Here is a 25,367-nt window from a genome sequence, read left to right on the forward strand (position 1 = left end):
GTAGCTTAAATTATGCATGTGCGCTAAAGAAACGTAGTGAAGCCCTGTATCTTGTAAACCAATTTTTTTAAAATGAGAGTGTAGTCATTGCTTATTGCTGTTTATGTACTTAGCACCGTTACCTGCATTTTACTATAAGTACTTATTACTGTACCTCAATGTCGCCCAACATGAAATAATATGTTACTACATTAAAGGTCTTGGCCAATAAAAAATATATATAATAGCTCTGTTGAGGTTCTGAACTGCCCTTAAAGGGAAACTGTATTACAGTTACAACAAGATATTCAGAACTGATTTACAACTTGTAAGATCTATCACAAGCTAAACTAAACAGTGACGCAACATATCCTTCATAGATTTTGGTTTTGCGTGACAATGAATAGTCCTTTCGCACACTATAGTATTTGAGGTGATTTTTCAAAAGCCACTGGTGTAAACACATGACGGAGGGTGCGCGACTTAAAGACCTGAAGGAAATCAAACTAGACAGACTGCGATTGCATAACATGAGAAAATGAGCTCATTTTAGTAAATAAGCATTCATCTGTGACTCTCAGGGGTCTTGAAAGAGTGCCATGCACTCTTTCAGCAACCAATTAAATAACAGTCTTCAATAAACACAACTACCATCCAGTATTCTGATGAACACTGACGATATCACACCGGCATGTTGTGTATATTCTGTAATTTCTATTGGACCAACAAATTATTACTTGTTGTTAAATAATCAACTCAGCACCAACTGAACAGAGAACTGGAAGGCCTTCCTGTCCCACCACACACAAGCTGCCGAGGTATGCTAAAGCTGCCCAGATGTGGTTTCATCTGAGGAGACAAATCAGAATGAGAGCTTTCTCTCCTGCGGACCCTGGAGATTTCATTGTCCCTCAGCTGAAGCCATCTGGCTGCCAGCTCTGTGCGCACGCAGTCTAAACGCATCCAGATGACAAGGCTCACGTAACGTTCTCCTCAAGTAAAAACTCCATCAAACTATTAGCAAGCAGAAAACTTCTGGAAACCACTGTTGAGCTGCTCTCTCTTGTGCAGGGCCACCAATATCACTATCTAACCGATCTGCTCATGTGAGACGTGGACAAGCCACTGAAAACAGCCTGAGTTTAAGATCTATCACCTGTAAAACCATCATGATTTATCATACCATGCCATGAAATTTAGACAATGTGCTGTGTATCCTCAATCAGATTTCTTTGAGATTAATTCTAAAACATGAATGAGGTTAGCATGCAGCTCTTTTCCACAGAAGTTTTGCAGAGAAGATCCTTGATAGCACTTTTTAAATGCACAAGGTCAGTCACACTCGACAATGTAAACAAAACAAAATAGCCTGAGAGGGAATTAAATTTCATATTTTACAGGACAAATGCAGACACTATACCTACATTTGGCCAAAAAGAACAGTTTGTCTTTCAGCGTACTTTATGACTAGGAATTTTTATTGCCCCTTATATTACAAAAACAGAGCTCTGCACCATGGCTATTCAAACATCTCTGACTAGAAGAGAAAGAAAAACAACCACCTTAAACAGACTCATACCTTGTATTTGGCATTTAACTATAAAACACAGTGACAGTGATGGCTTATGTTTTTGGCATATTTTAATCAGAAACGTTGACTGAGTCTTTCAGGTGGGACTTAGGTGGAGGTATGCTGTTAAATTCTCAACACGGAGAGAAACAAATCACTTACACTCTACTTATGTGTCTCAAGAGCATAACACAAATGATTTATCACACAGCAAACTCTGAACCAGCACGTGTACATTAGAATCTGATTAATATAATACATTTAGCCATAATTACCTTGGGTCAGACAGCACCAATGGGGAGTTGAAATGTATATATTCTTTACAAATGTTAAACTCTAGAAAGAAAATCCCCTATACTCCATAAAATAATCCATAATCCCCATTGCAACTATTCTAAAGTGGCTCGGCTTTTTCACTGAGAGTGGAGAGCAAGATCCCTAAGGAAATTGCAGATATTTCCCTCCAGAGAGGGTAAGATGTACATGAATCTCAGAGAGGAAAAATCAGGCCTCAGTACTGGACCTAATCTAATCTAATTAGGAAGATATCCACTTGATCCTTACTGATTTTGGATGCCTTGCTTGCCAAATGCTGACTCCATTCCCTAATGTTGAACATAATAACTTCAAAATGGGAAAAGCTATCGAAACCGTGTTCAAGGAGAAACTGAATCAAGGTCCAATCAATTGATTCACTTTGGGATTTTTTTTTATCTTTTAATGCTGTAAACATATTTTTAAGTTTGGATGTTTCCTAAAAAACATCTTATATAACACTGGCAAGGGTTATCAACAGGCCTACAATGGAAGTACACTGATTCATCATTGGAAACAGATTTATTGACACCTGTCCTGCAGGTATCTCATTAGTTCATTATACTGCATTTTCAAAGCATGCACAAAAAAGGAAAAAAAAAATATGTATAAATTCAAATATGTGCAAGAGTTTAACCATATGTAGATGCTAAACACGAACAAATGACAAACGCAGACCACATATGGGAAAAAGGCTATGTCAGGACAAAGTTATTGAAATGGCCAAGAAGGAAGCCTGGAGCTGCAGCTGATCCACTAGTGAAGTAGGGCAAGAATTAAGTCACTTTACAAGAGAGAAAAAAACTGCCCATATACATTATAACATGTTTGGTTCATGGTTTGATTTGGTTGCTAGAGGCTGTGACTGAGGCTAGCCTCAACAGCATCTGCCAGGCGGGTTCATTACAGTGGCAGATCTTTCACACCACTGAGCCTTACATTTGCTCCGCTGCAGGAAAAAGTAGAAAAGTGACACTAGCTTTCTGACACTTTTTTGGCCTTTGTGCCTAAAGAACCGTTCATTGTTGGGGCAGCCAAAATGCAATCAGCAATATTCCCAGGCAGAATGAACCCAACTATCTAGCACCTTAGGGAAGTTTTTTCCATTGCACAGACCTTGTCCGAGCATACTGCAGATGAGAAACGTGTGGAGTTAGCTTTGCTGACAATGCTCACTGCACTGCTCCAACCGATTGTTGTCCCTGAAACAAACACTCTCAAAGGCAACAGGGCACTAGAGGCCATTTTGAGAAATCAAAAGTAAATAAACAATTCATCCAGGATGACCTCATGTTTACGAGAAAACATGTCAGGAACTGGAAGCTGTTACGGAGAGCTGTATCAGAATAATTTTATTCTGGCTAACAGGTGGCCCAAGTATGAAAAGTAAATCCTCAAAAACCTAAACACGCACACACACAAACCCAATCCTCCATTGTTCATTGTATCACATTAACCAAAATAGCATGAACTAGCTTTGTTTTCCTTCTCTGTTCAGAAGAAGTTGCACCGACAATCCCACTCAGACATCAGTCTCGGCCAATTAGAAAATGATTGACATTAATGGGCCCAAAAGTTTCCTATTTTTTCAGCTGGATATTTCTTTTAGCAGCATGACTGAACTTTGAAAGGAAATAATACCGTACTAACAACAGACACGTGAATCACATGATGAATGAAAGCAGTGAAAGGAAAGTCAGGTTTATTTCTATTAGCCTTTTCAAACACAGAGACAAATCAGCGCACTTTAATTAAGGTAATGAATTTAAACATTTGAAAAGAAACGAAATTGAATGAAATGAAAATAATATAATTAAAATAAAGAAGTAGAAAGTGAAAAGTCATGTAAAAAGGGACAAAAGAATAAAGTTCAAAGTATTAAATGTTGAAATATCTCAATATCCAACAATTTGGTACGAACAAGTTATCTAAGACATACTGCTGCTTGATACTGACATCTTATATCTTACCTTTTGCTTTTTATTAGTCTAAAACTTTAAAAGCCAAACAACAGAATTCTCTCAAACTGTTTGAAAAGAGTACTTTGATAAATGGTGTGTCATAACAAATGCTCCATCCTTCAGACAATGTCTTAACAGACGATATCACATCTGAAAAGTGTCTGTCAACACCATCTAAATTGAGGACCTAAATCTTAAACTAATACATTCATGAACACAACATAAATCATCAATGCTGTCATGCTTACATCTTCTATTGGAAATAATGAACAACATGTTGTCGTGATCGAATGGAGATCTTGGCCTCTGTGTGTCTGAGACAGCAGTGCATCACTGCATTAGAAAAGCATGGACGCAAAGGAAGTGGTTACCTCACCCACTTCCTTCCAAATTGCCCCGGGATGTGTGTGGCTAAAGGAGGGTTGAACTCATCTCTGACACTAGCCCTTTGTCTCTCATTTCTCTGAAAACCTCAGGACAAAAAGGCGGGTGTGTCGTCACTGAGCAGATGCAGCCGCATGGGGAAACACTTAGTATCCTTCGACTTTGAAACTTTTTCTTTGAAATGACCAAAAGCAGCTCTCTCAGTGAAGCTTATCATAATGCTCAGTACTCTGGAATGTGCCATCACACATGGGAAAAGGGCAAATAAGACATTATGGACTTAAATTTTAACAGAATTGTTGCAAATAATGCAATATTAAAAAATGTCCATATTGAAATGGTATACATAAAGAAAACACGTTGATCATCTATCGCATAATTTCACATATTTTCCTGTTTTTCTTTTTTGTCAAGTCAGCTAGGCATGTTAGGGGGCCACTGAGACATCAGCCGGAGAAACCATTCCACCCATGTTTACAACACACTATCACCACACTGGGACACCACTGCAGAATGTGTCTCCTGGGTTCCTCACCTTCAGGTCAAGAGGTCAACAGAACAAAGCATCTCCAGTGGCCTCAAGAAAAAAAAAGAAAAGAAAAATCCCGACAGCTACCTCATTGGAATGCAGCTGTTGCTATGTGGACAAAGAGATCTGTATATAATGCTTTTGGAAAGACCCGAATCTCCACGGGCAACACATTGACTACATTTTCAGATGCCAGTTCTCTGATACATTTATTTTGCTTTGTTCATTTGAAATAACTCATGCTATAACTGATTTTTCTTAAAAACAATGAGAACAAGCAGTGTGTGCATTTGTCTTATTCGAACAACGGGATTAGATCAGAGTATGTATTGTATTTTTGTATGTGTACAACTTTGGAACTACATGTTTGTATGAAAGGTGCCATATGAATAAAGTTGAACTAGAGGAGTTGTTCAAATTTATACAGCTTTATGATGCACCATACGATACGTAACGATACAATACATATTCGATTTTTGCATTTTCACTGACTTAAATTAGTGGTTAGATCCCCTCAAATGCCTGAAATCACCAAACAAAGCTAAAAAAAACACTTGTTGAGCAAAGAACAATGGGATCCCTAAATACTGGCAGAAGTGGTTTTTGTTTTCTTTCCCGTGACGTGACACAACAATTCCGACACTCCAGTGTCACGCAACATCTCTCTAAAGAAGTGCCACGTAGCAAACTGTGCTCAGACAAAGCAGGGGGAATAGTGGTAAATCCATCCTTCTTCCCCTCCAGTACTGTTTATCCCAGCTACTGGTTTGTAGAGTGGTGAGCAGACAGCCGCTGCCTGACCTTCATGTGTTGTGTGACAACAGACACCACCTGGTAGCCATCACCACCAGCCTAAGCCACCAGAACTCTTGATCGTCTGCCAGGGCATTGAGACTGCCACTCTAAGAGCTGGATACCCTGGTGCATACTGCCTCCTTCATTATGGAAAATATGGAACAGTTTATTTAACCCCTAAACGTGACCAGGTTTAACTGAGTTTCAGATCATTATCCATTGCGTTATTTTAAAATTCAAATTCATGGTAACTCAGCTACTTGCCTTAGGTGTCATCTATTTTGCATCAAGGTTATATCCCATCGTGATTTTAAAATGCCTTAAAGGCATTGTCAAGCATATAGTTTATATTTCAATTGAAACTGTGCTAACAATTGAGCATGCTTCTGTGTAAATAACTACCAATACCAAAAGTATCTGTATTATAATGGGAAACAAATCCAGCAAACGTGGCTACTTCCTGATATTGAAAAACAAAATGGTAGTGCAAGCATTAGATTGCTGGTTTTTAATCAGCTTTGTATCATAATGTGGGCAGTATGTTTAAATGAACTGAGTTAAACTTACCTCCATCTTGCCAGTGCCCAAATCTCCCAGCTTATTTGCAAGCCAAAGGCTGTTTTCTTGAACTACAAACTGTATGCCCACTGCCACCACGGATTGAAACAGTGTAGGAGCGGATTGATAGAAAGAGGAGAGGGCACTGTTTAGCTGTAATACGAGAGTTTGTATACAGGAAGTGGGCGACATGCAGAGTTGATACATACAGAGTTGAGCCTAAGAGAAAGACAGGGAACTTGTCCCTAAACCAAATGCCACGGCCCCTGTCTGGGAGTGTTTGGATTTAAACCAAATGACAGAGGGAAGCCCAGTAATTTGGACGAGCCGGTATGCCGGGTTTCTTCTAAAACCATCTCAACAAAAAGAGCGAATACGACCAACTTAACTGCACACCTGAGAGTGAGAGACTGACAGTCTATTTATTTGTATTTATTTCGATATTTTTACGTGTTATTTCTGATATTTATTTTTTTGCATTCGTAAATATTCTTGTTAAATAAATGTTTATTTCTCTTTAAAAGGGTGTACTTGCATCAGTATGCCTTTATTATCATTATACAAGTTTTAAAAAATGGTCTAAAAACAGCAAAATTACAACAATAATAAAAATGGTCTTAAAAGCACAATATTACACAATATTATCGCTTATCGCAATAATTTCTGATGCAATTAATCGCCCAGCAAAATTTGTTATTGTGACAGGCCTAGTCATGTAGCACCAATTTCTGTTTCAATTTGCGTCTTTCTACTGCATAGTGGTAAGTTTAATGAAGACCATCATTCCAGCAGTGAATACTTTTTTTAAATGGTAGTTCTGACAAAATGATGATCACAACATGAATCACAGCAAATACATTTCCAATTCCATCACTTGATGTTGTGTTTATCTAAACGCATGAGACATGAATGATTCACAAAATATTGACTGTGAGCACCTCAAGGAAATATAATGCCTTCAAACAAAGCCAAAACGATATAATTTGTACAATTCAAACTGAGGATATTCTGAGCGGACAGAGCTGACAGGTGGAAGAGGTTACTGTTAATAAAGATTATATAATTCATAGTTTTGAGATAGAAGCCTTGGAATCCACTGGCTCCTGCATTCACCTCCTGCCTTTCCTGTAATTGAACCCATGAGTGCCTCACTGACAACTTGGCCCCAGTGGTCACTGTTTGATTACAAAACGTTTTTCCAGTGTATTTAGGGACACAAAAGCTGTCTGTGAGAATGTTCTGACTAAAAACACTTTGTTTTGTCAGCTCGCACTTGTCAAAGATAGATGACTGCTGCAATTAGATCGGTGGGGTGTCCAACTTGTCTCAAAGGGCAAAGGAAAATCCTGTTCAATTAAATGTGTGGGCTCCCCAAGGAAGTCATATAAAGAAGGAGGCTTTGGTTAAAGTTTAGTGAAGTTTAAGAGGAGCCATGCATTCTTCACACAGGGCCTGGTGAGACATAGTTAGAGGGTAAATGGTGTTTAAAGAAGCTGTTTTGGAGGGAAAAACAGCGTGATGCTAAACATATAAAACAGCATCCACCTAGCTTTCCTGTACTAGCAGCACTGAATGACAGAGTCCAGGAGCAGAGGAAAGCTATGCCGCTGGGATGCATTGCTCGAGAGTGAGATGTGACTCACAGAGCAGTTAGGGCATTGAGAAAGTCCAGGAAGGCAAATTATCCACATTTTTCCAAAAGAGACTGACGCACATCAATGACTTAAGGTTAAGATATACAGGGAGGTCAACAGGCACTACGCACCATCAAACGCTACATTATTTAACAGTTAGAAACATCTGCCAACTGAAGAATTATTATTTAGACAGGGGCTAAGATGAAAATGCTAAAAATAGAGCAAACATTCAGATGGTTTAAAATGCTGTTTTTATTTTGGCAGCAGAGTTGGAACTCATTTTTAATATAACTCAATTTCATTTAACATATAACAGCAAAGATACTTATCTTAACTGAATTACCTTTAAATAGCTTTTCTCTGGTAGTTATCATCGGAAGATTTTGTAATATAATGGAAAGGTAAGACTGAATATCCAGGAGAACACCATGTGGTGACTTAACTTACCCTGCACAAGCACCAGTAGGTACATGTGACTGAGCCACATAAATATTGGCGCTGACCACAAAATTATGGAGAGTTGTTGTCGCAAATTAAGAGAGGGATCATGTTTACGATCTAATCAAAGTGCAAAATTTGTCTGGCAATTAAAAGCACTGCAGCAAACTGAACATGAAGGCAACCTATTATGTTTGTATAAAGACGACAAATGGCTTATTACTCCCATATGTGTCTTACAAATCAAACAAATACAGGAAACTAAAAGCACATGTCAACATTCAAAAAAAACAGAAGAGTAAATGGGAAATTGCAAAGCAGTGACCAGTTGTAAAAAGTGGCCAGCAACATTTAAGGAGAAAAGGAAGAGCAATACACATCCAAATGTTTAGCTTCAACACTGTGAAACATCAAAGCAAAACCATTTCATAATTATGTAAGATTTTGGAACTGGTGCTCCGAACCTGCAGTTCCCATTACACAAAGATGATGCTGAGCAGAAGGATCAAAACTTTTTCCTTATTTGTTTGCCTGACCAAGTGAGGAAAAGTGAGGGACGCCTGCCAAACATTTGGAAGGAGACACAAAAAGCCTGAGGTTTATTTTAAAAAATAAATAAATAAAAAAAAAAACAGGATTCTGCCAGTGATGCGAGATTCTTTAGTGAGATGGGAGACAAGGGTAAAAGTATCAGGTTTTATTTTTTCTCCTTTTGTCAACCTTTTGTTATCTGCCTCTTAGCTCCGAACTTTGTGCTTCCATGGGTTACATGAATTAATTTAACTAACTAAGATAGCCAGGGCCGGGAATCAGTACTTGATACATTTAAGGCACAAATCAAAATAAACGAGAACCTAGTCACACCAACATCTCCAGTCAAACAATACCTGCATTCAATCCTTACTGTGTAGGGGGGTGTCTAATCCCTGATCAGCAAACTTTCTGTCACTGCCATCTCCGGATCCACTTCCCTTCTGGCAAACCATCAGCTCAACGTCAACATCCCTACAAGCTTACTACAAGCTAAAACAGCAGCAGCTAACATCCAACATCGAGCTGTTAAATGGTCCCAACAAAATCACACCGGCTTGATTCAGAAACGGCTTGACTCAGTCATTACACTGTTAACAACTACTGGGTAACATTAGCCATGTGACGCTAGCAGTTAGCCCCATCACTGTGCATGTCTGTGCAGGCGGACTCTCACCAACTGTCAGCATAGCACTCACACTCCCGCAGCAGCAGCTACAACTCATACAGTCTGTGGTCTGGTGAAGTTGACTGCAGTGTATTTGACCAAGTTGGCAGTTTAGCGTGCCAGGATGCCACCAAAACATTTGAAGGCATGGCTATACTACATGCAAATCTATTTACATTATGGACATTGTATGATCAAGACTAACTTTACTGTCCCACAAACACACAAACAATTTGTATTGGGCTCTTCACCCATAATGCCACCATAAATATTTGACATGAAAACATAGAACATATACAAATCAACATTTAATGTAACAATAACAAAACAAACAAACAAAACAAGGGTAGGGTACCCTTTTTTTAAGAAACTGGCATTGGTTTTTTTAAACAATACCCAGCCCTAAAGATGACTGACTGACTCAGGATTAGAAAGTCAATGGACATCTACTGTCGTGTACAGTTCATGGTGGAGTATATTTATAGACAATACATTCAAATGTTTGGGAATTATCATGTGTCTCAAATCGCAAATAGTGTCTAAATGGGTACTCAAGTGATTTAGTACTGCACATCTATGAAGTTATGGGAACATCACAAAAAAATGTAAAAAAAAAAAAAAAAAAAAAAAAAGGATGTCCAATGATCAATGGTCAAAATGTGTGCTACTGAATCTGAAATATTCTCAGTTATAGATTTATAGTTTTAGTCCCCGCAGGAATGTGTATCGCATCAGCCATGTGCAGACAGACGAGATATGACAGACTCATAAAAATACTGCTCCACAGTGCTACAAAGCAGTCAAAACTTCACAGGGTACATTTGAGGCAAATATAATGGCATTTAAAAGGCTTAAACAGAGTAGTTCAATGTTATGGTTTCATACACATACTGTACTTTCGACATTTTTTCTTGTCTATGAATGTGCAAACGCCTCCATCCCTGCCGTTTCCCGACACTCCACTCCTGTCCATGTGGAGAAGGGAAAAGCCATAAAGTTTAAATAAAAACTGACAGGAATGTCCAGGTTCAGCCATGTCTCAGTTAGTGCTGTTACGCACAACTCCCTGTATTTACAGCATACTCTGGCACTTCATCATGGCAGTTCATCTACTTTGCCCAGCAATGATCACAAATAGCTGAGAATCATAAAAGTCAAGCGTGATCTGTTGTCTCAATGCGCAAGGCTGACACCCTCCAAAACCCCACAACCACCTCTTTGGCCTAATCTCCAAAGGCGTCTTCTCTAGGTTGGCAGGGCTGGCAGCTCCTCAGGGAAGCTGGGACGAGATAGAAATTCCACAGAACAGAGATTCAAGAAAGCCTCTCTGATGTCTGACACTGCAAAGGTGTTATTTTCACCCCCAGCCAATGACTGGCATGTCAGAAATTTTAAAAGAGAAGAGCAGGAATTTTGCAGACGTTGTTATTAAGCCACACAAGCACACCACATTCAGCAGCAGATTGTAAATGGTGGTTCAAACCACAAGTGAACATCATAAGAATGCCACTTTCACCGTTGTAAGGCTGCTTTGTATCTTCCACAGTTATAGGTGTTATAAATTTGCCTCCAACTGCAATGATCATTTTATGTGCCTATGAGTGTTTCCTTCCAACAGTGTACAGTAAATTAGTCCATGTAACCAACTACTATTTCACAGAGCTCCTTTATACCCAATCTAGACAGGCAAAAAGACTCGGGTCAAACCCGTATCCAGGGTCTAAGTTAATCGGTCAACACTGGTTAGCTGAGAAGAATCTGTTCATTCCATGTGCAAAAGGTGACATAGTGTGAAAAACATGTGACAAAAAGTGATTGTTTCGGTTGAAGGACCATCATCAGCAGGACCGCTGCAATTCTGCAGACATTGATAGGTGACCAGACTAACAGCAATGACCAATCCAGAGAAGGGACATAAGAGGCAAGAGGAGTTTCATATTAACTCGTCGGCTGTATGCCGCAACACAACCTATAGGGAATTTAGAATGAACAGACCAGATGTTTAAAACAACAGTGTTTGTTTACAATAATTTCCGTTTAAAAAATCCTCACATCACATACATTCAATTAAGCAGCACTGAGCAAATGCTGCCTCAACTGGTTAGTTTTTAGCCAACTAATAAAGGCCTACCTAAAAAATTATTATCAGTTTAAGTGTACGCTATATTTAGAACATTTTCACAGCTTTACCATGCCATCAGACAGCCCTTTCTTACAGGGAACTGAGGCCTTATCTCAAAGTCACCAGTCTCCAATGACAAAAAGCGCAAGTTTTGAGTTTTTTTTAGAGTTGCTGGTCTATCGCTGCCTCAATTAGTGTGTAAGGTGAAGAAGTGAAAATATTCAAAATAGAGTGTACACTTACAGTGACATTTTTTTGTTTTGGTTTTATTTTTTTGGTGGCTAAAATATGTTTCACTGCAACTCCTGTCCAAAAGCAGTACACTGTCTAGCATTCATGCCCGTAGCTGTGGTCCAACCTATGTCACATAGGTTGGACCACAGTGTTTTAATATATAGATCTTTCTATAAATGTCACATACCTTCCCAATTCAAAACAATTGTCAGTTGTCTACCTGGAAGTGTGAGCATGACATCACGGTGATTCGTCCGATACAAATCACATGCATTCACCCATGCATCAAAATATACACTGTGAGTTTTGAACTCTATATGCACTCATTTATACACATTTACAAATACAGAAACTGAGAGCAGCAGTGTTAATCACTGGATGGACAAGTGATTCATTTTGCCTACCTATACAGGCAATTTTTCAGTAAAACTTCACTAAAACTAAAAATTAAACAATTACTGATTAATCCAATCTTTTCAGGTCAAGTAGAGTCAGATCAAACGAAGGAAAACAGAATATTTTTAAGGATATTTGTGTTTCCTTTGCTTTCCAATGCTTTACAAATTTCTATTTAATCATTTTCAAACAGATTTGCTGCTGTGACAAAACATGAAAACCAGTGTCAGCGTTGTCGGTGCCGTGACACAGATGAGAAATACAAGCAGCCTTCTGTTATTCATCAAAGCAAGAATATCACTTCATTCTGTTGTTGTGTGGTTCTCCAGTGGGTAACAGTATACCATTTCAGCTACTTTAACAAAATGCAGTTCATGTGTGATGGCAAAATGTTAAGCCTTTACACATGTAGACAGCATTTTCAGACTTTGCCCGTCTCTTGAACAAATTATTTCCGCTCAATGGAAACTGTATTTTGCTCTAATTTTATCCTCAAGGTTTCACTAAGCCTTTCTCCTTGTATCAACACCCTTTTGAAATTTAATGCTGAAAGGCTCTGCGGAAAACACGCCTGCTTCAACATCTGCCAAAAAGGGTAACATCAATAGAACACTTAACCTACAATTAAGAGTGCTTAGTGACTTCACACATCTCTTGGCATGTGAAGACCAAATTTACTGAAGAAATGGTTAGCCCAAAGGATATAGTAAAATCTGTCATTAACAGGGTTAATTTAAGTGTAAAGAAAGGGAGGGAAATTACATACAACTCTGCTAAAGCCAAAAACAAGTACTCAGATGTTGTAACTAGGTTTCTATATAGCTAAAGAATTTCCATTTCTACACCGTGCCTAGTAGCATGTAACTGGAAGTCCAATGACTTCAGACAGTAGCTAGTTTGTTTTGTTTCCTCGGCTCCTTACGTTGCCCTTTCAGGCAAGAGGCAAAAAAAACATGACTGCCCAGAAACCTTCAACACCTGACAAATAGAGGAGAAACGTGGGCAAAACCACTGTGGAATGAGAGAAAGTGAGACGTGGGGAAAGGTGGGGGGACAGAGGGAGGAGGGATGGGAAAGGCCCTCCACCCTGAAGGTTGGAGAGGGTCAGCACAGCCACTGGTGCGCACCGGGAGAGAGGGGGAGGACCCACATGCAAAATACTTAAGATGTTCAGGGAGAGGAGGGCTTCACAGAGGAAATAAGACAGAGCCTGGGTGAGCCGCTGGTCAAAGAGGAGCTCCAACTCAGCTGGTCGCCCAAAGTCCATTTGATATTCCCAGCAAAGACTTCCTACAGGGACAGACTGCTTTGAACGCAATTAAAAGATTTGTGAAAATCTAGAACTTTTCTGCAGAAAATGGCAAAAGTAAATTTGAGTGTAGTTGCTTTGTGGGTCACACTGCTCCTGTTGGCAGAGACTTGGGCCCAGAATCCCAAGAAGAGACTGGCACCCCCAAAGCCTCCAAAGGCTCAGTGCTGCGATGAGGTGCGCTCTCTTAAGGTTCAGGTAGCCAATCTGACCAGTCTCCTCGAGGAGATGAGTCGCAAGCAGGAGTCAGACTTGATGAGCGTTGTGAGGCAAATAATGGAGCTGGACAAGCAGAACCGTCAGCAGGAAGCCCGGGTCACGGAGGCAGAAAGCAAGTACTCAGAGATCAACAACCGTGTGGAGATCATGCAGCTACAAACTCTGCAGTCTGCTACTCAGACTTCATCAGGTGAGCATCAATACAGCTGTTCTTGGAGGAGGAATTAAATAACATACTGGCCAAAGTTTTATGTGTTGCTTGTTGGTGTCAGAAAAAAAAGGACAGGAACAAGTTTTAGCTTAACAATTATTTTTGCTTAATTTTATTCACTGGAAAGCAATTTTTAAAAAGGCCTTGAGAGTGTAAAATGTTCACACATGGTAAAACTTATCCATCAGTGACTCTGGTGCATATTTGAGCAACCTGCCCCTTTCCCTCTTTTGCCTGTTGAGCAGATGCTGTCAAATTCACACTCCTGGTGTTTTATTTCCACACATGGACAAAGATTTTTTAATATGCCAGAACTTAAAATGTACTGCTTGTCGACCAACCTTATCAGCCCGTCTCAATTTTGTTTTAAATTAAATTTTTAATTAGTTTTAGTTTGAATAAATTACAAGGGCTTCTTTTCATTTGGAGGAGAGTTCATTTTTTAATTGAAAAGATAGACTTTAGTAAATAACAAGCTGAGAAAATCATAAGCCATCATTTTACTGGAATGTGAGTACCTTAATTTTCCACAGCAGCCCTCAATCGGCTGACTATTTTGAACACAAGACACTACATACCTATTTTAGCTGTGAAAAACTATAATCAGCTTTGTCTATTGCTTTGTGGGTCTCGGAAAACTGCTGTAAACTGGTTGTGAGGTAGATTACAGTGCACACACTTATCAGAGCTGCCCGACAGCAGTCAAAAGCATTGATTTGGAGCTATAGAGTCCCATCTGCAGTGCTGTCAATAAAGAGCTCCATCAAAGCCAAATCATCTGCGACATTCATCTGAACTTTAACACACCCTTAATCAGCACTGGCTGCTGCGGAGAGGTTAACCAGGCATGACGTAGTTTATTATTTCAATACCTTAACTGTGTGGTTGAACAGGGGTACATTTATGTCACTGGCAAAGGGAACACAGAGGCCTTTTTTAAAGCTGAGTAAATTAGAGACAGAAGGGCAGAACAGGAAGGGATGCAAAGATTAGAAGAAGTGGAAGGCTTCCATCTCTTACACAGACTTTTTAAAGTATTGGGCTCATTGCTCTATAGTGATCTCATAGCCCTATTAATGGCATCAACATACTGCAAAAGAAGTTTAAGTGAAGAACTAGGCAAAAATCTGAGCCCTGCTGTGCGTATTTCCCTTTGTTTTGATCTCTTTTGCCTCTGGTGGGGTTAAAGGTCATTTTTCTATCTGCCCAATCACTTAGATATCCATAAAGTTGTTAGAATTTATGACATTTTTTAAAAACTGCATATGGTTTTATCATAATTGAGGAGATTGTTTTTTTTCCAGATGCCATATATGACTGCGCATCACTGTACAGCAAGAACTACAGGATCTCTGGCGAGTACAAACTGCCAAAAGATGAGTTTCTGGGAACACCTGAGCTGAACGTAAGTTATACTTCAGTGTTGTGTAAAGCATGTATGCATTGTGCACTTTTTGGTAGAGCATGGTGAGGCATCTGCATTCTATTACATTCTGGTAAATACTTTCAGGTCTACTGTGATATGGAGACAAATGGAGGTGGTTGGACTCTGATCCAAAGGCGCAAAGTCGGCCTGACCTCATTTAACCGTGACTGGAAGCAGTACAAAAGTGGATTTGGATCCATCCGTGGAGACTTCTGGCTAGGCAATGACCACATCTTCCGTCTAACAAGGCAGCCCAGTGTGCTCAGGATTGAGATGGAGGTACGTGTTGGAAAACATGGCATTCGTGTAAGCGTGGGCTGAGACACTAAAGACCAAGAAAACCATGCATAAACCATTTCATAGCCAAAAGTAAAAGGGCATAAACACAGAACCGATCTGTTCCTACGGGTACTGAGCATGAGAAAATTAATAATAAATCAAACTAACGGTTAGAGACGGAAACCATGAGAGCCAATATTCTCAGATTCCTTCACCATCACTTTGTAAATCATGTTATATGTGTTTTCCAATGCAGGACTGGGAAGGAGAGACTCGCTATGCTCAGTATGACTTCTTCACCGTGGGTAATGAGCTAAACAGCTACAAGCTCTTCCTTGCCAACTACAGTGGGAACGCTGGCAACTCCCTGCGCTACCACAATAACACCAACTTCAGCACCAACAACAAGGACAATGACAAATGTGTTGACGACTGTGCTTCCCTGCGCAAAGGTAAATCACAAGAGTAAACCCACAGATAATAACCCATGTAGTTATTTATTGTGGATGTTACAGGTAGTCTTCAATTAACATGAAGTCTAACTATTTTCCCTGATTTCCTTCCAGGAGGCTACTGGTACAACTGCTGCACTGACTCAAATTTGAATGGCGTTTTTTACCGCTACGGTCAGCACTTAACAAAGAACGCAGATGGGATCACTTGGTATGGCTGGCATGGCTCCAACTACTCCCTCAAGAAAGTGGAGATGAAGGTGCGGCCAGTGGATTTTCAACCATAAGTGCTTCAGCTGTGTGTCCTGGATCAAGATCATACGCATGAATGCTGAGAGATCTCACTAAATACCTGTTCAACCAAATTGTGGCTTTCCCTTGACTGCGAAAGGAATGCAAATGTAGTTGTGTGATGGTCTGGTTAAGTTTCAGTCAGATGAATGTGTAATGTTTTTGCCGTGTTTGATTGTAAATTGTAGTTCATTTTGTGTATTTATCAGTAAAATATTTTATTTTTCAAAAGCTTTGATAGATGCTCTTTTACCACTGTCCCGTATGGGTAACTGGATTTTGATTCCTTCTCTCATTTGTCTCAAAAGCACTAGGATGTTTTTTTTTAGTTAACACAAGGCATTTATGGATAGTAGCAAGAGTCCAGAGTGGTCTGGTTCAGGAATAACTCATTGAGGACTGGTAGGAACTAATTAAAAAGGATCTTTGTGAGTTGCTGGAATGGGATCAACCACCAAAGATATTTCCTATGAATTACGCTGCATTTTATTGTAAAACCGTAACCATTGATGATGGAAATGTGTCACTTGTAAAATGTGTACAGCTCTGTAATTATGTTGTTTTATGTGATAGAAAATAAACATATTTTTTAAAAGAAACAAGGTGCATAACCTGTCTCACACAAGTCATACAACATTTTTCTTGGCTAAATAGCACAGCTTAAATGTGGCAAACTTAATGAAGGTCTAAAGGCAAACTGAGATTTTCTGTCCATTCATGTCCAATAATAGCAACATATTTGCCTTGACCCACCGACCTCTGACTCTCAAGTCATCTCCTGACACCCTGGCCAAAGGTCCAGGGCATTTAAGCCAAAAACAGGAATGAAGACCACACACTCACTCTATTCTGCCGTCGAGTTGAATGCCTCTAGGTTTACTACCTTGAAAACAATAACACCATTTTGCTACGCTTTGGAACAACAAAGAATTCCTCAGAGCATTCAAATACCTACAGACAGGGAGCACTGCCTACACAGACTCAGTGGTAGGCTGAGTGAAATTCTCTTCCTTTTACGAGACGACACATTCAGTCAAGGTAAACATCTAATTAAAGCTGGACATTTATCTTAAACCTTTAAAAGAAAATGACCACAGTGGAATGAGGTCTTTCTTTCCTAAGGTTTAAAAGTATTCAAACTTGTCACCAACAACAAAAGCAGACCTCAAACAGTGGTGCAGAAGTGCAACTATATGAGGTCAATTACTTTTAAAGGTACAACACGATCCTGACTAGGATGCCTAACATAGGAAACTCAACTGCTGCAAATAGAATTTATTGCTTTTTTCTTGAGAGTTACACTTCAGTAAATACAGTTACCAAAAGTTGTAATTATTTGATAAGCATGTTGTGTAAAGGTTCCTTCGGCAGGTATTATACCCAAAGAATCACAGAAACTACAGTGTAAATATGAATTGTACTATCCAGAGGTTGTCAAATGGTTTTGTTAAGCCTGGGCGAACACATTAGGTGTTTTTAAACCTGAGAGACTTTTTCATATTTCTAAGAACCCCACTCTTTGTTGTGTTTGCACAATAACAACTAACTACAATCGTTAACCTCCTATGTCAGGGTAGGTACTATCCCAGCACTTAAGCAACCATGAGTGACGCAAGTATACTCTGATTTGTCCAGATGTAAGTCTACCTTGATTTGTTGAACACAGCCAAAGTTATGGATTCAACTGTAAGCTACATTTTGTGATGTTGTTAAACTGAATTGCATTATATTGTCTTCCTGCTTTTTACATTTATACAAACCTTTATTTCAATTCAATTTTATTTTTTAAAGCCAAACACAAATCACAATTTGCCTCAGAGGGTTTTATGGCATACAACATCCCTCTGTCCCTTTGACTTTCACAGCAGATTGAGAAAATCTTTAGAAGTATACTTATAAGGTGTATGAGGTGTTCCTTTTCTCAGACAGGTGTAACCCACACTTCTGATGCAGTCATAACAAAAGTAGAAAATCCTAAGTTTAAGAATCATGTGGATACTGGATTGCGTTATATTGTACAAGTGTTCCAGCCTCTGTGTCGACCCCCCTTCTATTCATACATTGAGTCCATTTTAGAAGTTGAGAAGTAAACTAAAATAATGTACACAGGCCACCGTGGATAGCTAGGATAAGATGAGATTTCGCTTAACAGTTTGCAGCCCTCTCTACATCTGAACATACTAAACTTTATTTAAAATTCCATTTCCAAGCATTTCCATAGTGGTCCGTAACATTATGGCTACACCTTTATTATCAACACATGGTCCAGATGCAACAATACCCAGCTCCAGTCGCTATAGTAGTGATGGAACCACCAAACTCAAAAGTTACTCAAATGAAGCCGCACTTTACTACTGTCATCCCAACATTACATTTGAATAGAGATTGTCAAATTCAACAAAATATCAGAAAAACAGAAGCAAATGGCTACTCCAAGTTAATCTAAAGACCACATGTATGATGTACCAATAACACCATAGGCCAAATGCTCAATTAACTATGTTCCTCTGCTGTTGGGAAATATGGGGAAAATGTGACCAATTTCCTGGCTCTATCCAAAGCTATGGGGCCTGAGAATATCGTCAGACCACAAACTAATTATTTTGATTTTCTTAAAATCCCTCACACTTTATTTATACCAGTTACAACTCATAAAGTGTGTACTATAATGAGTATGTCACCTAATCAGACTGAATACCCTGAATTTCAACTGAAGAGCCATAAAAGAGAATTCCAAAAACAATCCCTGAAATAATCCCAAACTCATCTAAAAACATCATGACTCATCAAGAACTAAAATTGCAGTGACGATGCCTCCTCGTCATCATAAAGTGTTCATCAGATATGAACTTTTTTTTTTTTTCTTTAAATACAGCAGCCACTCAGTAGAGCCAGGTTTACGTAGTGCTTTTGCACACCGGCCTCTAGATCTTTTATGGGAAATCCTGGAGAGGTGAGAACCAGATGGGGATATTGAAAACACCAGAGTGCCGGCTCCCATCATTCATCATCATCAAGGCTCCTGAGAAATTGAAAACAGGCCCCCGAGAAACACAAGTCCAGACACTCTTAGATGAAAAGGAGGCAAGCGTCCAATTAGATGCCTGGAAAACAGATTTCTCCATGCCATGCCAAAGGCACAGAAATAAAGAAGGATGAGAAAAAGGGATGGAAAAGATGACAGACGATATCAAAGACTTATGGGACAGAAGGATATGTGTAATGTATTTTTTCTGTGTATTTATTTGAATAAAAATTGACTTTGAGAGAATAATTTAATGTTTGTCTGTAAGAAATAACTTCTAATGCAGTAACTGTTAATCACAGAGGCACCTGTCAAACCCAGTTTCTGTGACGAGGATGACTCAACTCCAGCAGGAAAAGACCTCCCACCAACACTGACTCATGTTATAGTCTCAATGTTACCAAGAAACTGTTTGTCACAGGAAGTTCTAACTTTGAAGAAGCTACATATTATAGCTATGTAAGAAGCTACATATTCCTTTGGATCTACTATAGCTTCAGTTGAAAAATTGTTACTTGGAGCAAAGGAGAAATACATAACCAAACAGTAAGTTATTATCTCTGTTATTTCTATGTTATTCCTGATTTACCCTTGTTATTTCTATGTTATTCTTGATTTACCCTATCAAGAAAAAAATGTGAGCTTGCTATTTTCAGTCAAATACTGTAATGAAGAAACACAGAGTTCAATTTCTCACAATTAGTAAAAGCCATGCTTTGTTTTCATTAAAAAAAGAAGAAAAAACAAAGCTTCTGAGGTTTTCAGACCACCTACCTGATAAGAGACTCCAGGATGAGAGGAGAAGGCCCTTTCTGAAACTCCAGCTCTTTGTAGTGCAGAGCTTTGGCGTAGGCACGACACTTGGCAGCTCTCTCACCAAGCAGCACAATGCCATTATCATCTCTGAGAGGCAGAGGTCCCTGAAAAAAGGAAAGTAATTGAATAAAATAACCAAAGTTGTTTCCTTAATAAAATGAAACTTTAATTTACAGCTGTCAGTCTGTGACCTCTTCTATCCTCTATCGGCAATTTGTAGGCTTTGCATCATCAAGAACTTATTATTCTGCTAAAGTCTCAAAGACTTATTTACCATATAACACAATTACTGTGAATGACTGAAATAATTGAGCTCACGTGCAAAAGGGTGTCTGGTGGCCTACAGAAAACATCTTACGTCCTTCTTTCCACTGGCTCAATACAGGACACTTTATATGTGTTTGTCTGCAGCCTCACAGCAGGGGTATCCCCGCTGAAATGCTATATTGTGACCGAGCCACAATGGTCTCTGCCCTGAACGTAACAGTATCGCCAATAATTAGCTCAACATGTGTGGTCAAACAGTGGACTTAAGTTAACGGGCCATCTTTAAAGGCTTTTTCTGTTAACTTTTTGGTAGTCTTGACACATCTGTTGAACAAATATTGCTGTGGTTTTTAAGTGTTATCTCCTACATTCCTGTTCCTATTTATATCACAATAGTCTAGCTTCCATCCAAATGTAGCACAAATTATTTACCAAATTTTCAGTAAACTGGGAAAAGAAAAGGTGCATTGATGGGCTTCTGATGTGTGGAGAGCACCATGGACCATGGAAATAGATATTTTTGGGCAACTCATATTACAGCTCTATACTTCTGAAAAGAATTCTGGTAACAGCCCTGAGTTTATAAATGTGTTAAAAGCCATCCAGAGATGTCAAAAAGAGCCACCACCCCCTAGCGTAAAATAATTTTTGCAATACTTGAATTGAGTTTTTTCAAATTTTTGGCATTTCCACTCAGATTTCTTGATGCGCAAATTGAAAATGTGCATAAATGCATCTTGTGATAGCTTTTAATTAACTGTTATGAAGTATAACATACTGCAGTTGGGGCAAACATCAAACCTACAACACAAAATCCATTTTAACACCTTTGTATTGAAAACCACATGGACTGCACCCACATCACCGTTCCTGTGACGTAGGTATCCTGACTCCGGTAAACTGTAACATAGGTGTGTCCATAAAATATGAGGGCAAAGTAAATATTTGGGTGGTTTCTCTTATTGGCATTACAAATCTATTAGTTGCCTCTATGCACGTTCCATTATTTGAGATCATAAACTTTGCCTTGCACCTGGTTCACCTTGTAAATTTTCCGGTAGATGCATAAATTCAAACACTGAATGTGTTCACGTACAACTAAATGTAAAGAAAGATTGATGACAAAGAAAGACATAAAATTAACAGAGCAAAATTTACCATCATTTGTGTTTCCACAAGGACAACATTAAAACAGATGATGTTTGAACTGATCTATTTAAGCGCAGCCTATTTTCAAATGGCATTTCAACATCATGTAGTGGATGTAATGTCATGCACATCCCTTTGACATTTACTTTTTGCTCCACAAAGGGGCTGGACCGCCTGTTTCATAAAAAGCTCAAAAATGGACATGCTATAGTTGAGTCACTGGTAACAGAGAAAAGCATCTAACCCTCTCAGATTTATGATGGGTGGTTTGAGATGAAACTCTATGAGGCATGAAAAGCTTTATTTATCACCCCTCTAAATGCACTGCCAAATATCAAACATTGAATTTAGGAGGACTTTAATTTGGAAAATTCAACTTAAGATATAGACCTGCAAGCCCCCTAATAAAATTTGACGTGTGCTCCAGTCTAAACTGTATCACAGTGATTCTGTGGTTTAATGCAGCTGCTGCAGTTCGATGCTGACCTTGTCACTGTGCTCCATGAACTCTGCCAGGTTTAGCAGAGTCTGTGTAACCTCAGCGATGTCCTGGGAGGTGAGAGCCAACTCGATGCTGCGGATGAGCTCATCCTGCTGGTCCTCACTCAGCTCAGACCAACAAGACAGGAAGGCTGCATTGAACAGGTCCCTGTGGAGCACAGAAACAGTATTTACACATTAAAACAAAGATACACATGTGACACATTTCAATTGATTTTGATATTTTACAGAAGCAGGCTTTAACTGAATTTGGGAGAGCAGCAAATCAATCAGTGGCAAGATTAGTTTATAACTTGTAAGAATCACTGTATATGCAGGTACATTGTTGTTTTATAGCTTTGACTACAGAGCACAAGGGTTTTTCAGTGACAACCTGCATTACATCTACAGTAATGCACAGTCACATCTGGAAAGCAGCTCTGCATTGAGCAGATCCACAACAACAGTTTCACTGCTTTTCTCAGTGGTGCCTGTCCGAACCCCTCAGTTTTCCTAACACTAGTAGAAGTGCTAAGTAAAAAGACAGCTTCAAATTCCTTTATGTCTCCCCTTTGGCAATTATGTGAATGTTTTCAGCGGTTATGGTCTATTATGGATGTGGAAAATTAAAGGAGCTGAACGAATCATTCAGCGCATTAATATAGTAGCAAACAACTATCTGCTATGTGAAGATACAGTGAAGTAATGGCATCCTAAGCAGAGAATGAAGTCACGCTACCTCTGTGTTGTAATCCAAGTTTCTCTGTGGATTGTTGTGGAAACCGCGCCAGCTGCACATGCATGTTACTGCATGTGAGTCCCTGTGTATGTATCCCTGTGTATGTATCCCACTGGCTAGCTCATCACCGTCACTCTGCACTGTGCTCAACTGGCTGTTACCGCTGATGCTGGGATAGCGTATGGCAGCCAACAATGTTAGCTCTGTCAGCACTTTCGCTGTTGATAGTGCAGTTTATTGAGTTAGCTGTTAGCTTGTAGCCGCCAGCTCAACCCCCTGCATGTTGAGAACTGTGCATGATCCTGCTCCAGAATCTGAATATCACTAACAGCTCCTTTAAAGAACTTTTATAAGACAGAAATAAAGAAGGAATAGACGACAAGGAAGTGAGATACAGAGGTTGACCTTAAGGAAGTAGCCTACCTGGCAAGAGGAATGTAGGTTTGGGCCAGTGACCAGCATGATCGTAGGGCTGGGGAGGACGACTCCTTGAGCAGGACGACACTCAAGCGCCTGAGCCACTCCAGCCAATCATCTTTGGACACCTTCCTGGCAGCACCCCAAGCCTGTGAAGAGACAGACATCATCCATCTCAGAATGGACTGGGAACTACGTGGGAGAAACTCAGTTTCTCCAGACCTAAGTGTCACAGGTAATGTGTGTGGGATGATCTGGAGGAGATGCACTCGTAAATCTTTTGCTGATAGTCATGAAAAAATGGAACTGCATTCCTCCATAGGATTGCCTCGTTTGCTTCTTTGATGATGGTGGTGGAGAATGCTGTGCAACACGTCCATCTACACAAGTCAATCTCCCATGGGTATTCAACTAGGTAGAGATCTGGTGTCTTTGAAGGCCGTAGCAAATAAATCACATCATTTTCATATTCATCACACCCCTCTGTGACCCCTTGTGCCCTGAATGTAAGCATCTCCATCCACTGTTTTCTCTGCTTATTTGTGCAGGTTTTTCAAATGGTCTGTTCTGTCTTCAATACAAGTAAACTGTGGGCTTTTTCACAGGACTGTTTACTATACACAATCACAATACCGACTGTCAACAATTATGGCAGTGAAACAAACACTAGATTTGTTTTGTTACGTTTCACTATGAAAGTGTGATTTACAAGAACAGTTTTAAAAGTAAAATAACAATTATCCCTTCTGACCTTCTGAAGTGCTGTAGTGCTGACGTGAAGCTTCTTCATAGGCCCCGCCTCCACCGGTCCACTGACCAGAGTGTCACCTTGGTTACCACGAAGCTGGCGATGTTGGAAGATTAGAGGGTCCTCTTCCTCCTCAGCTAGAGTATAGCCCTGTAATGACCACAAACACACACAGGCCACACACGCACACAGCCCACCCACAGACAAATTCTTGAGTCAAGCCTCAAAACATGTTTTATAAATGCAAAGGTGCATTTCCTTCCTGATGGATAATTGTTGATAAACAGAGCAATGCAATGACTTTCTCATGATGCATTGTATCAAAACAAAAGTTTTGTTTGTTTGTGATTATGTAACTTATAGCTTGACAATGTGTCATGAACGGTTATAATGTTTGGGTCTGACTGGGCAAGAGGCAAAGAACAGTGACTACAGGAGGCATGTTGGAAATGTGCTCAGTGTTTTTGAGAAAACCTGGATATACTTGGGGGACTCACCTTAACAATGCGACATATGAGTATGTCATAACGCTGGTGGTTGATCCTGTGCTTCAGCATCACCTTGTTTACCATGGGAATGAAGATCTGGTACTGAAAATAAAGGGAAAGGGAAGTAGAGTTAATAAAAGGATGTGTGAGTGCTTTATGTGGTTTAGTCTGGCCACCTTTTTCCCCACGCTAGAAGCCAAAAAACTGAGTATCCGGCACTTGTCTCTAACCACCAAGAGTCTCACATCAAAAGCTTTCCCTGCACGTTTGTTGCCAGACGAGGCTGCACGTGGGCTGGTGGTTCTGAGGTTAGGCCTGAAAACGATAGGAGGATTTTGGAATGAGGGAGGAGACGGCATGGGAGGAGAAGGAGGGGTAAATGTGACCTCATCCACTCTCATAAACACCACCCCCTGCCGCCAAACGGTCAATGACATCAGCAGTCTGGCAGGAAGTAATAAAGACTATGGGGGGTGGAGGGGTTACCGAAATGCTGTTCATGTGAAGCCAGCAGCAGGGAGGCTGAAAGTAGCCTTTTGAAAAATAGCTACATCTAAAGGGAGCCCTGGGGAGAGTCAGAGCTACCTTTTTTCCCAACTGGAACACTAGCGAGGACAGGGTGTCCATAGAGGTAGAGCGCAACTCAGGCGTGCTGTCAAGTGTCCGAACAATCGGGTGGATGATGCGAGAAGCATAGTCTGTGAAGTCCAGGGACTCTGTCAGCCTGTCCAGTGTCTCCAAGGCAACCCTGAGCCACACAGAGGAAAAACAGATAAAAACAAAACGCTTAGCTTCACTCAAACATCAACATGGACACAGAGTACTTTAAAGGACTCAAAAGTACACATAAAAGTGTTATGCTCTAAAGAATACTACCAGTGGAAACCCATTCTTCTGTGCAGTTACATTTTTTAATTTCTGTGGTGCAAGTGTAT

At 39.8% G+C, this 25,367-nt stretch overlaps 2 protein-coding genes across 2 annotated transcripts in view; one reads left to right on the plus strand and one right to left on the minus strand.

Moving 5' to 3' along the window:
- mtor (mechanistic target of rapamycin kinase) overlaps positions 1-25,367 on the minus strand; it is a 109,860-nt gene that overhangs the window by 54,625 nt on the left and 29,868 nt on the right. The window contains exons 23-28 of the mRNA XM_050064060.1: positions 25,018-25,180; positions 24,442-24,534; positions 23,948-24,094; positions 23,203-23,345; positions 22,047-22,209; positions 20,103-20,248 (exon numbers count right to left, since the gene is read on the minus strand). Of these exons, the coding sequence (XP_049920017.1) occupies positions 20,103-20,248; positions 22,047-22,209; positions 23,203-23,345; positions 23,948-24,094; positions 24,442-24,534; positions 25,018-25,180 (855 nt within the window). The remainder of the gene's footprint in view (positions 1-20,102; positions 20,249-22,046; positions 22,210-23,202; positions 23,346-23,947; positions 24,095-24,441; positions 24,535-25,017; positions 25,181-25,367) is intronic.
- Positions 13,287-16,905, plus strand: angptl7 (angiopoietin-like 7). The gene is made up of 5 exons (XM_050064061.1): positions 13,287-13,834; positions 15,160-15,260; positions 15,366-15,560; positions 15,817-16,012; positions 16,127-16,905. Exons 1-5 carry the CDS (start codon positions 13,474-13,476, stop codon positions 16,297-16,299), a joined length of 1,026 nt encoding a protein of 341 aa, XP_049920018.1. The 5' UTR covers positions 13,287-13,473; the 3' UTR covers positions 16,300-16,905.

The sequence above is a fragment of the Epinephelus moara genome, chromosome 16 (assembly GCF_006386435.1).
Source record: "Epinephelus moara isolate mb chromosome 16, YSFRI_EMoa_1.0, whole genome shotgun sequence".
Taxonomy (NCBI): Eukaryota; Metazoa; Chordata; class Actinopteri; order Perciformes; family Serranidae; genus Epinephelus; species Epinephelus moara.

What these genes read in the sequence shown, in the direction of transcription:
- angptl7 (XM_050064061.1), top strand. Translation starts at nt 13,474, where the DNA reads ATGGCAAAAGTAAATTTGAGTGTAGTTGCTTTGTGGGTCACACTGCTC. An exon ending in TGCTACTCAGACTTCATCAG is followed by an intron (nt 13,835 to 15,159) that starts GTGAGCATCAAT and finishes TTTTTTTTCCAG; the next exon opens with ATGCCATATATGACTGCGCA. An exon ending in CTGTGCTTCCCTGCGCAAAG is followed by an intron (nt 16,013 to 16,126) that starts GTAAATCACAAG and finishes ATTTCCTTCCAG; the next exon opens with GAGGCTACTGGTACAACTGC.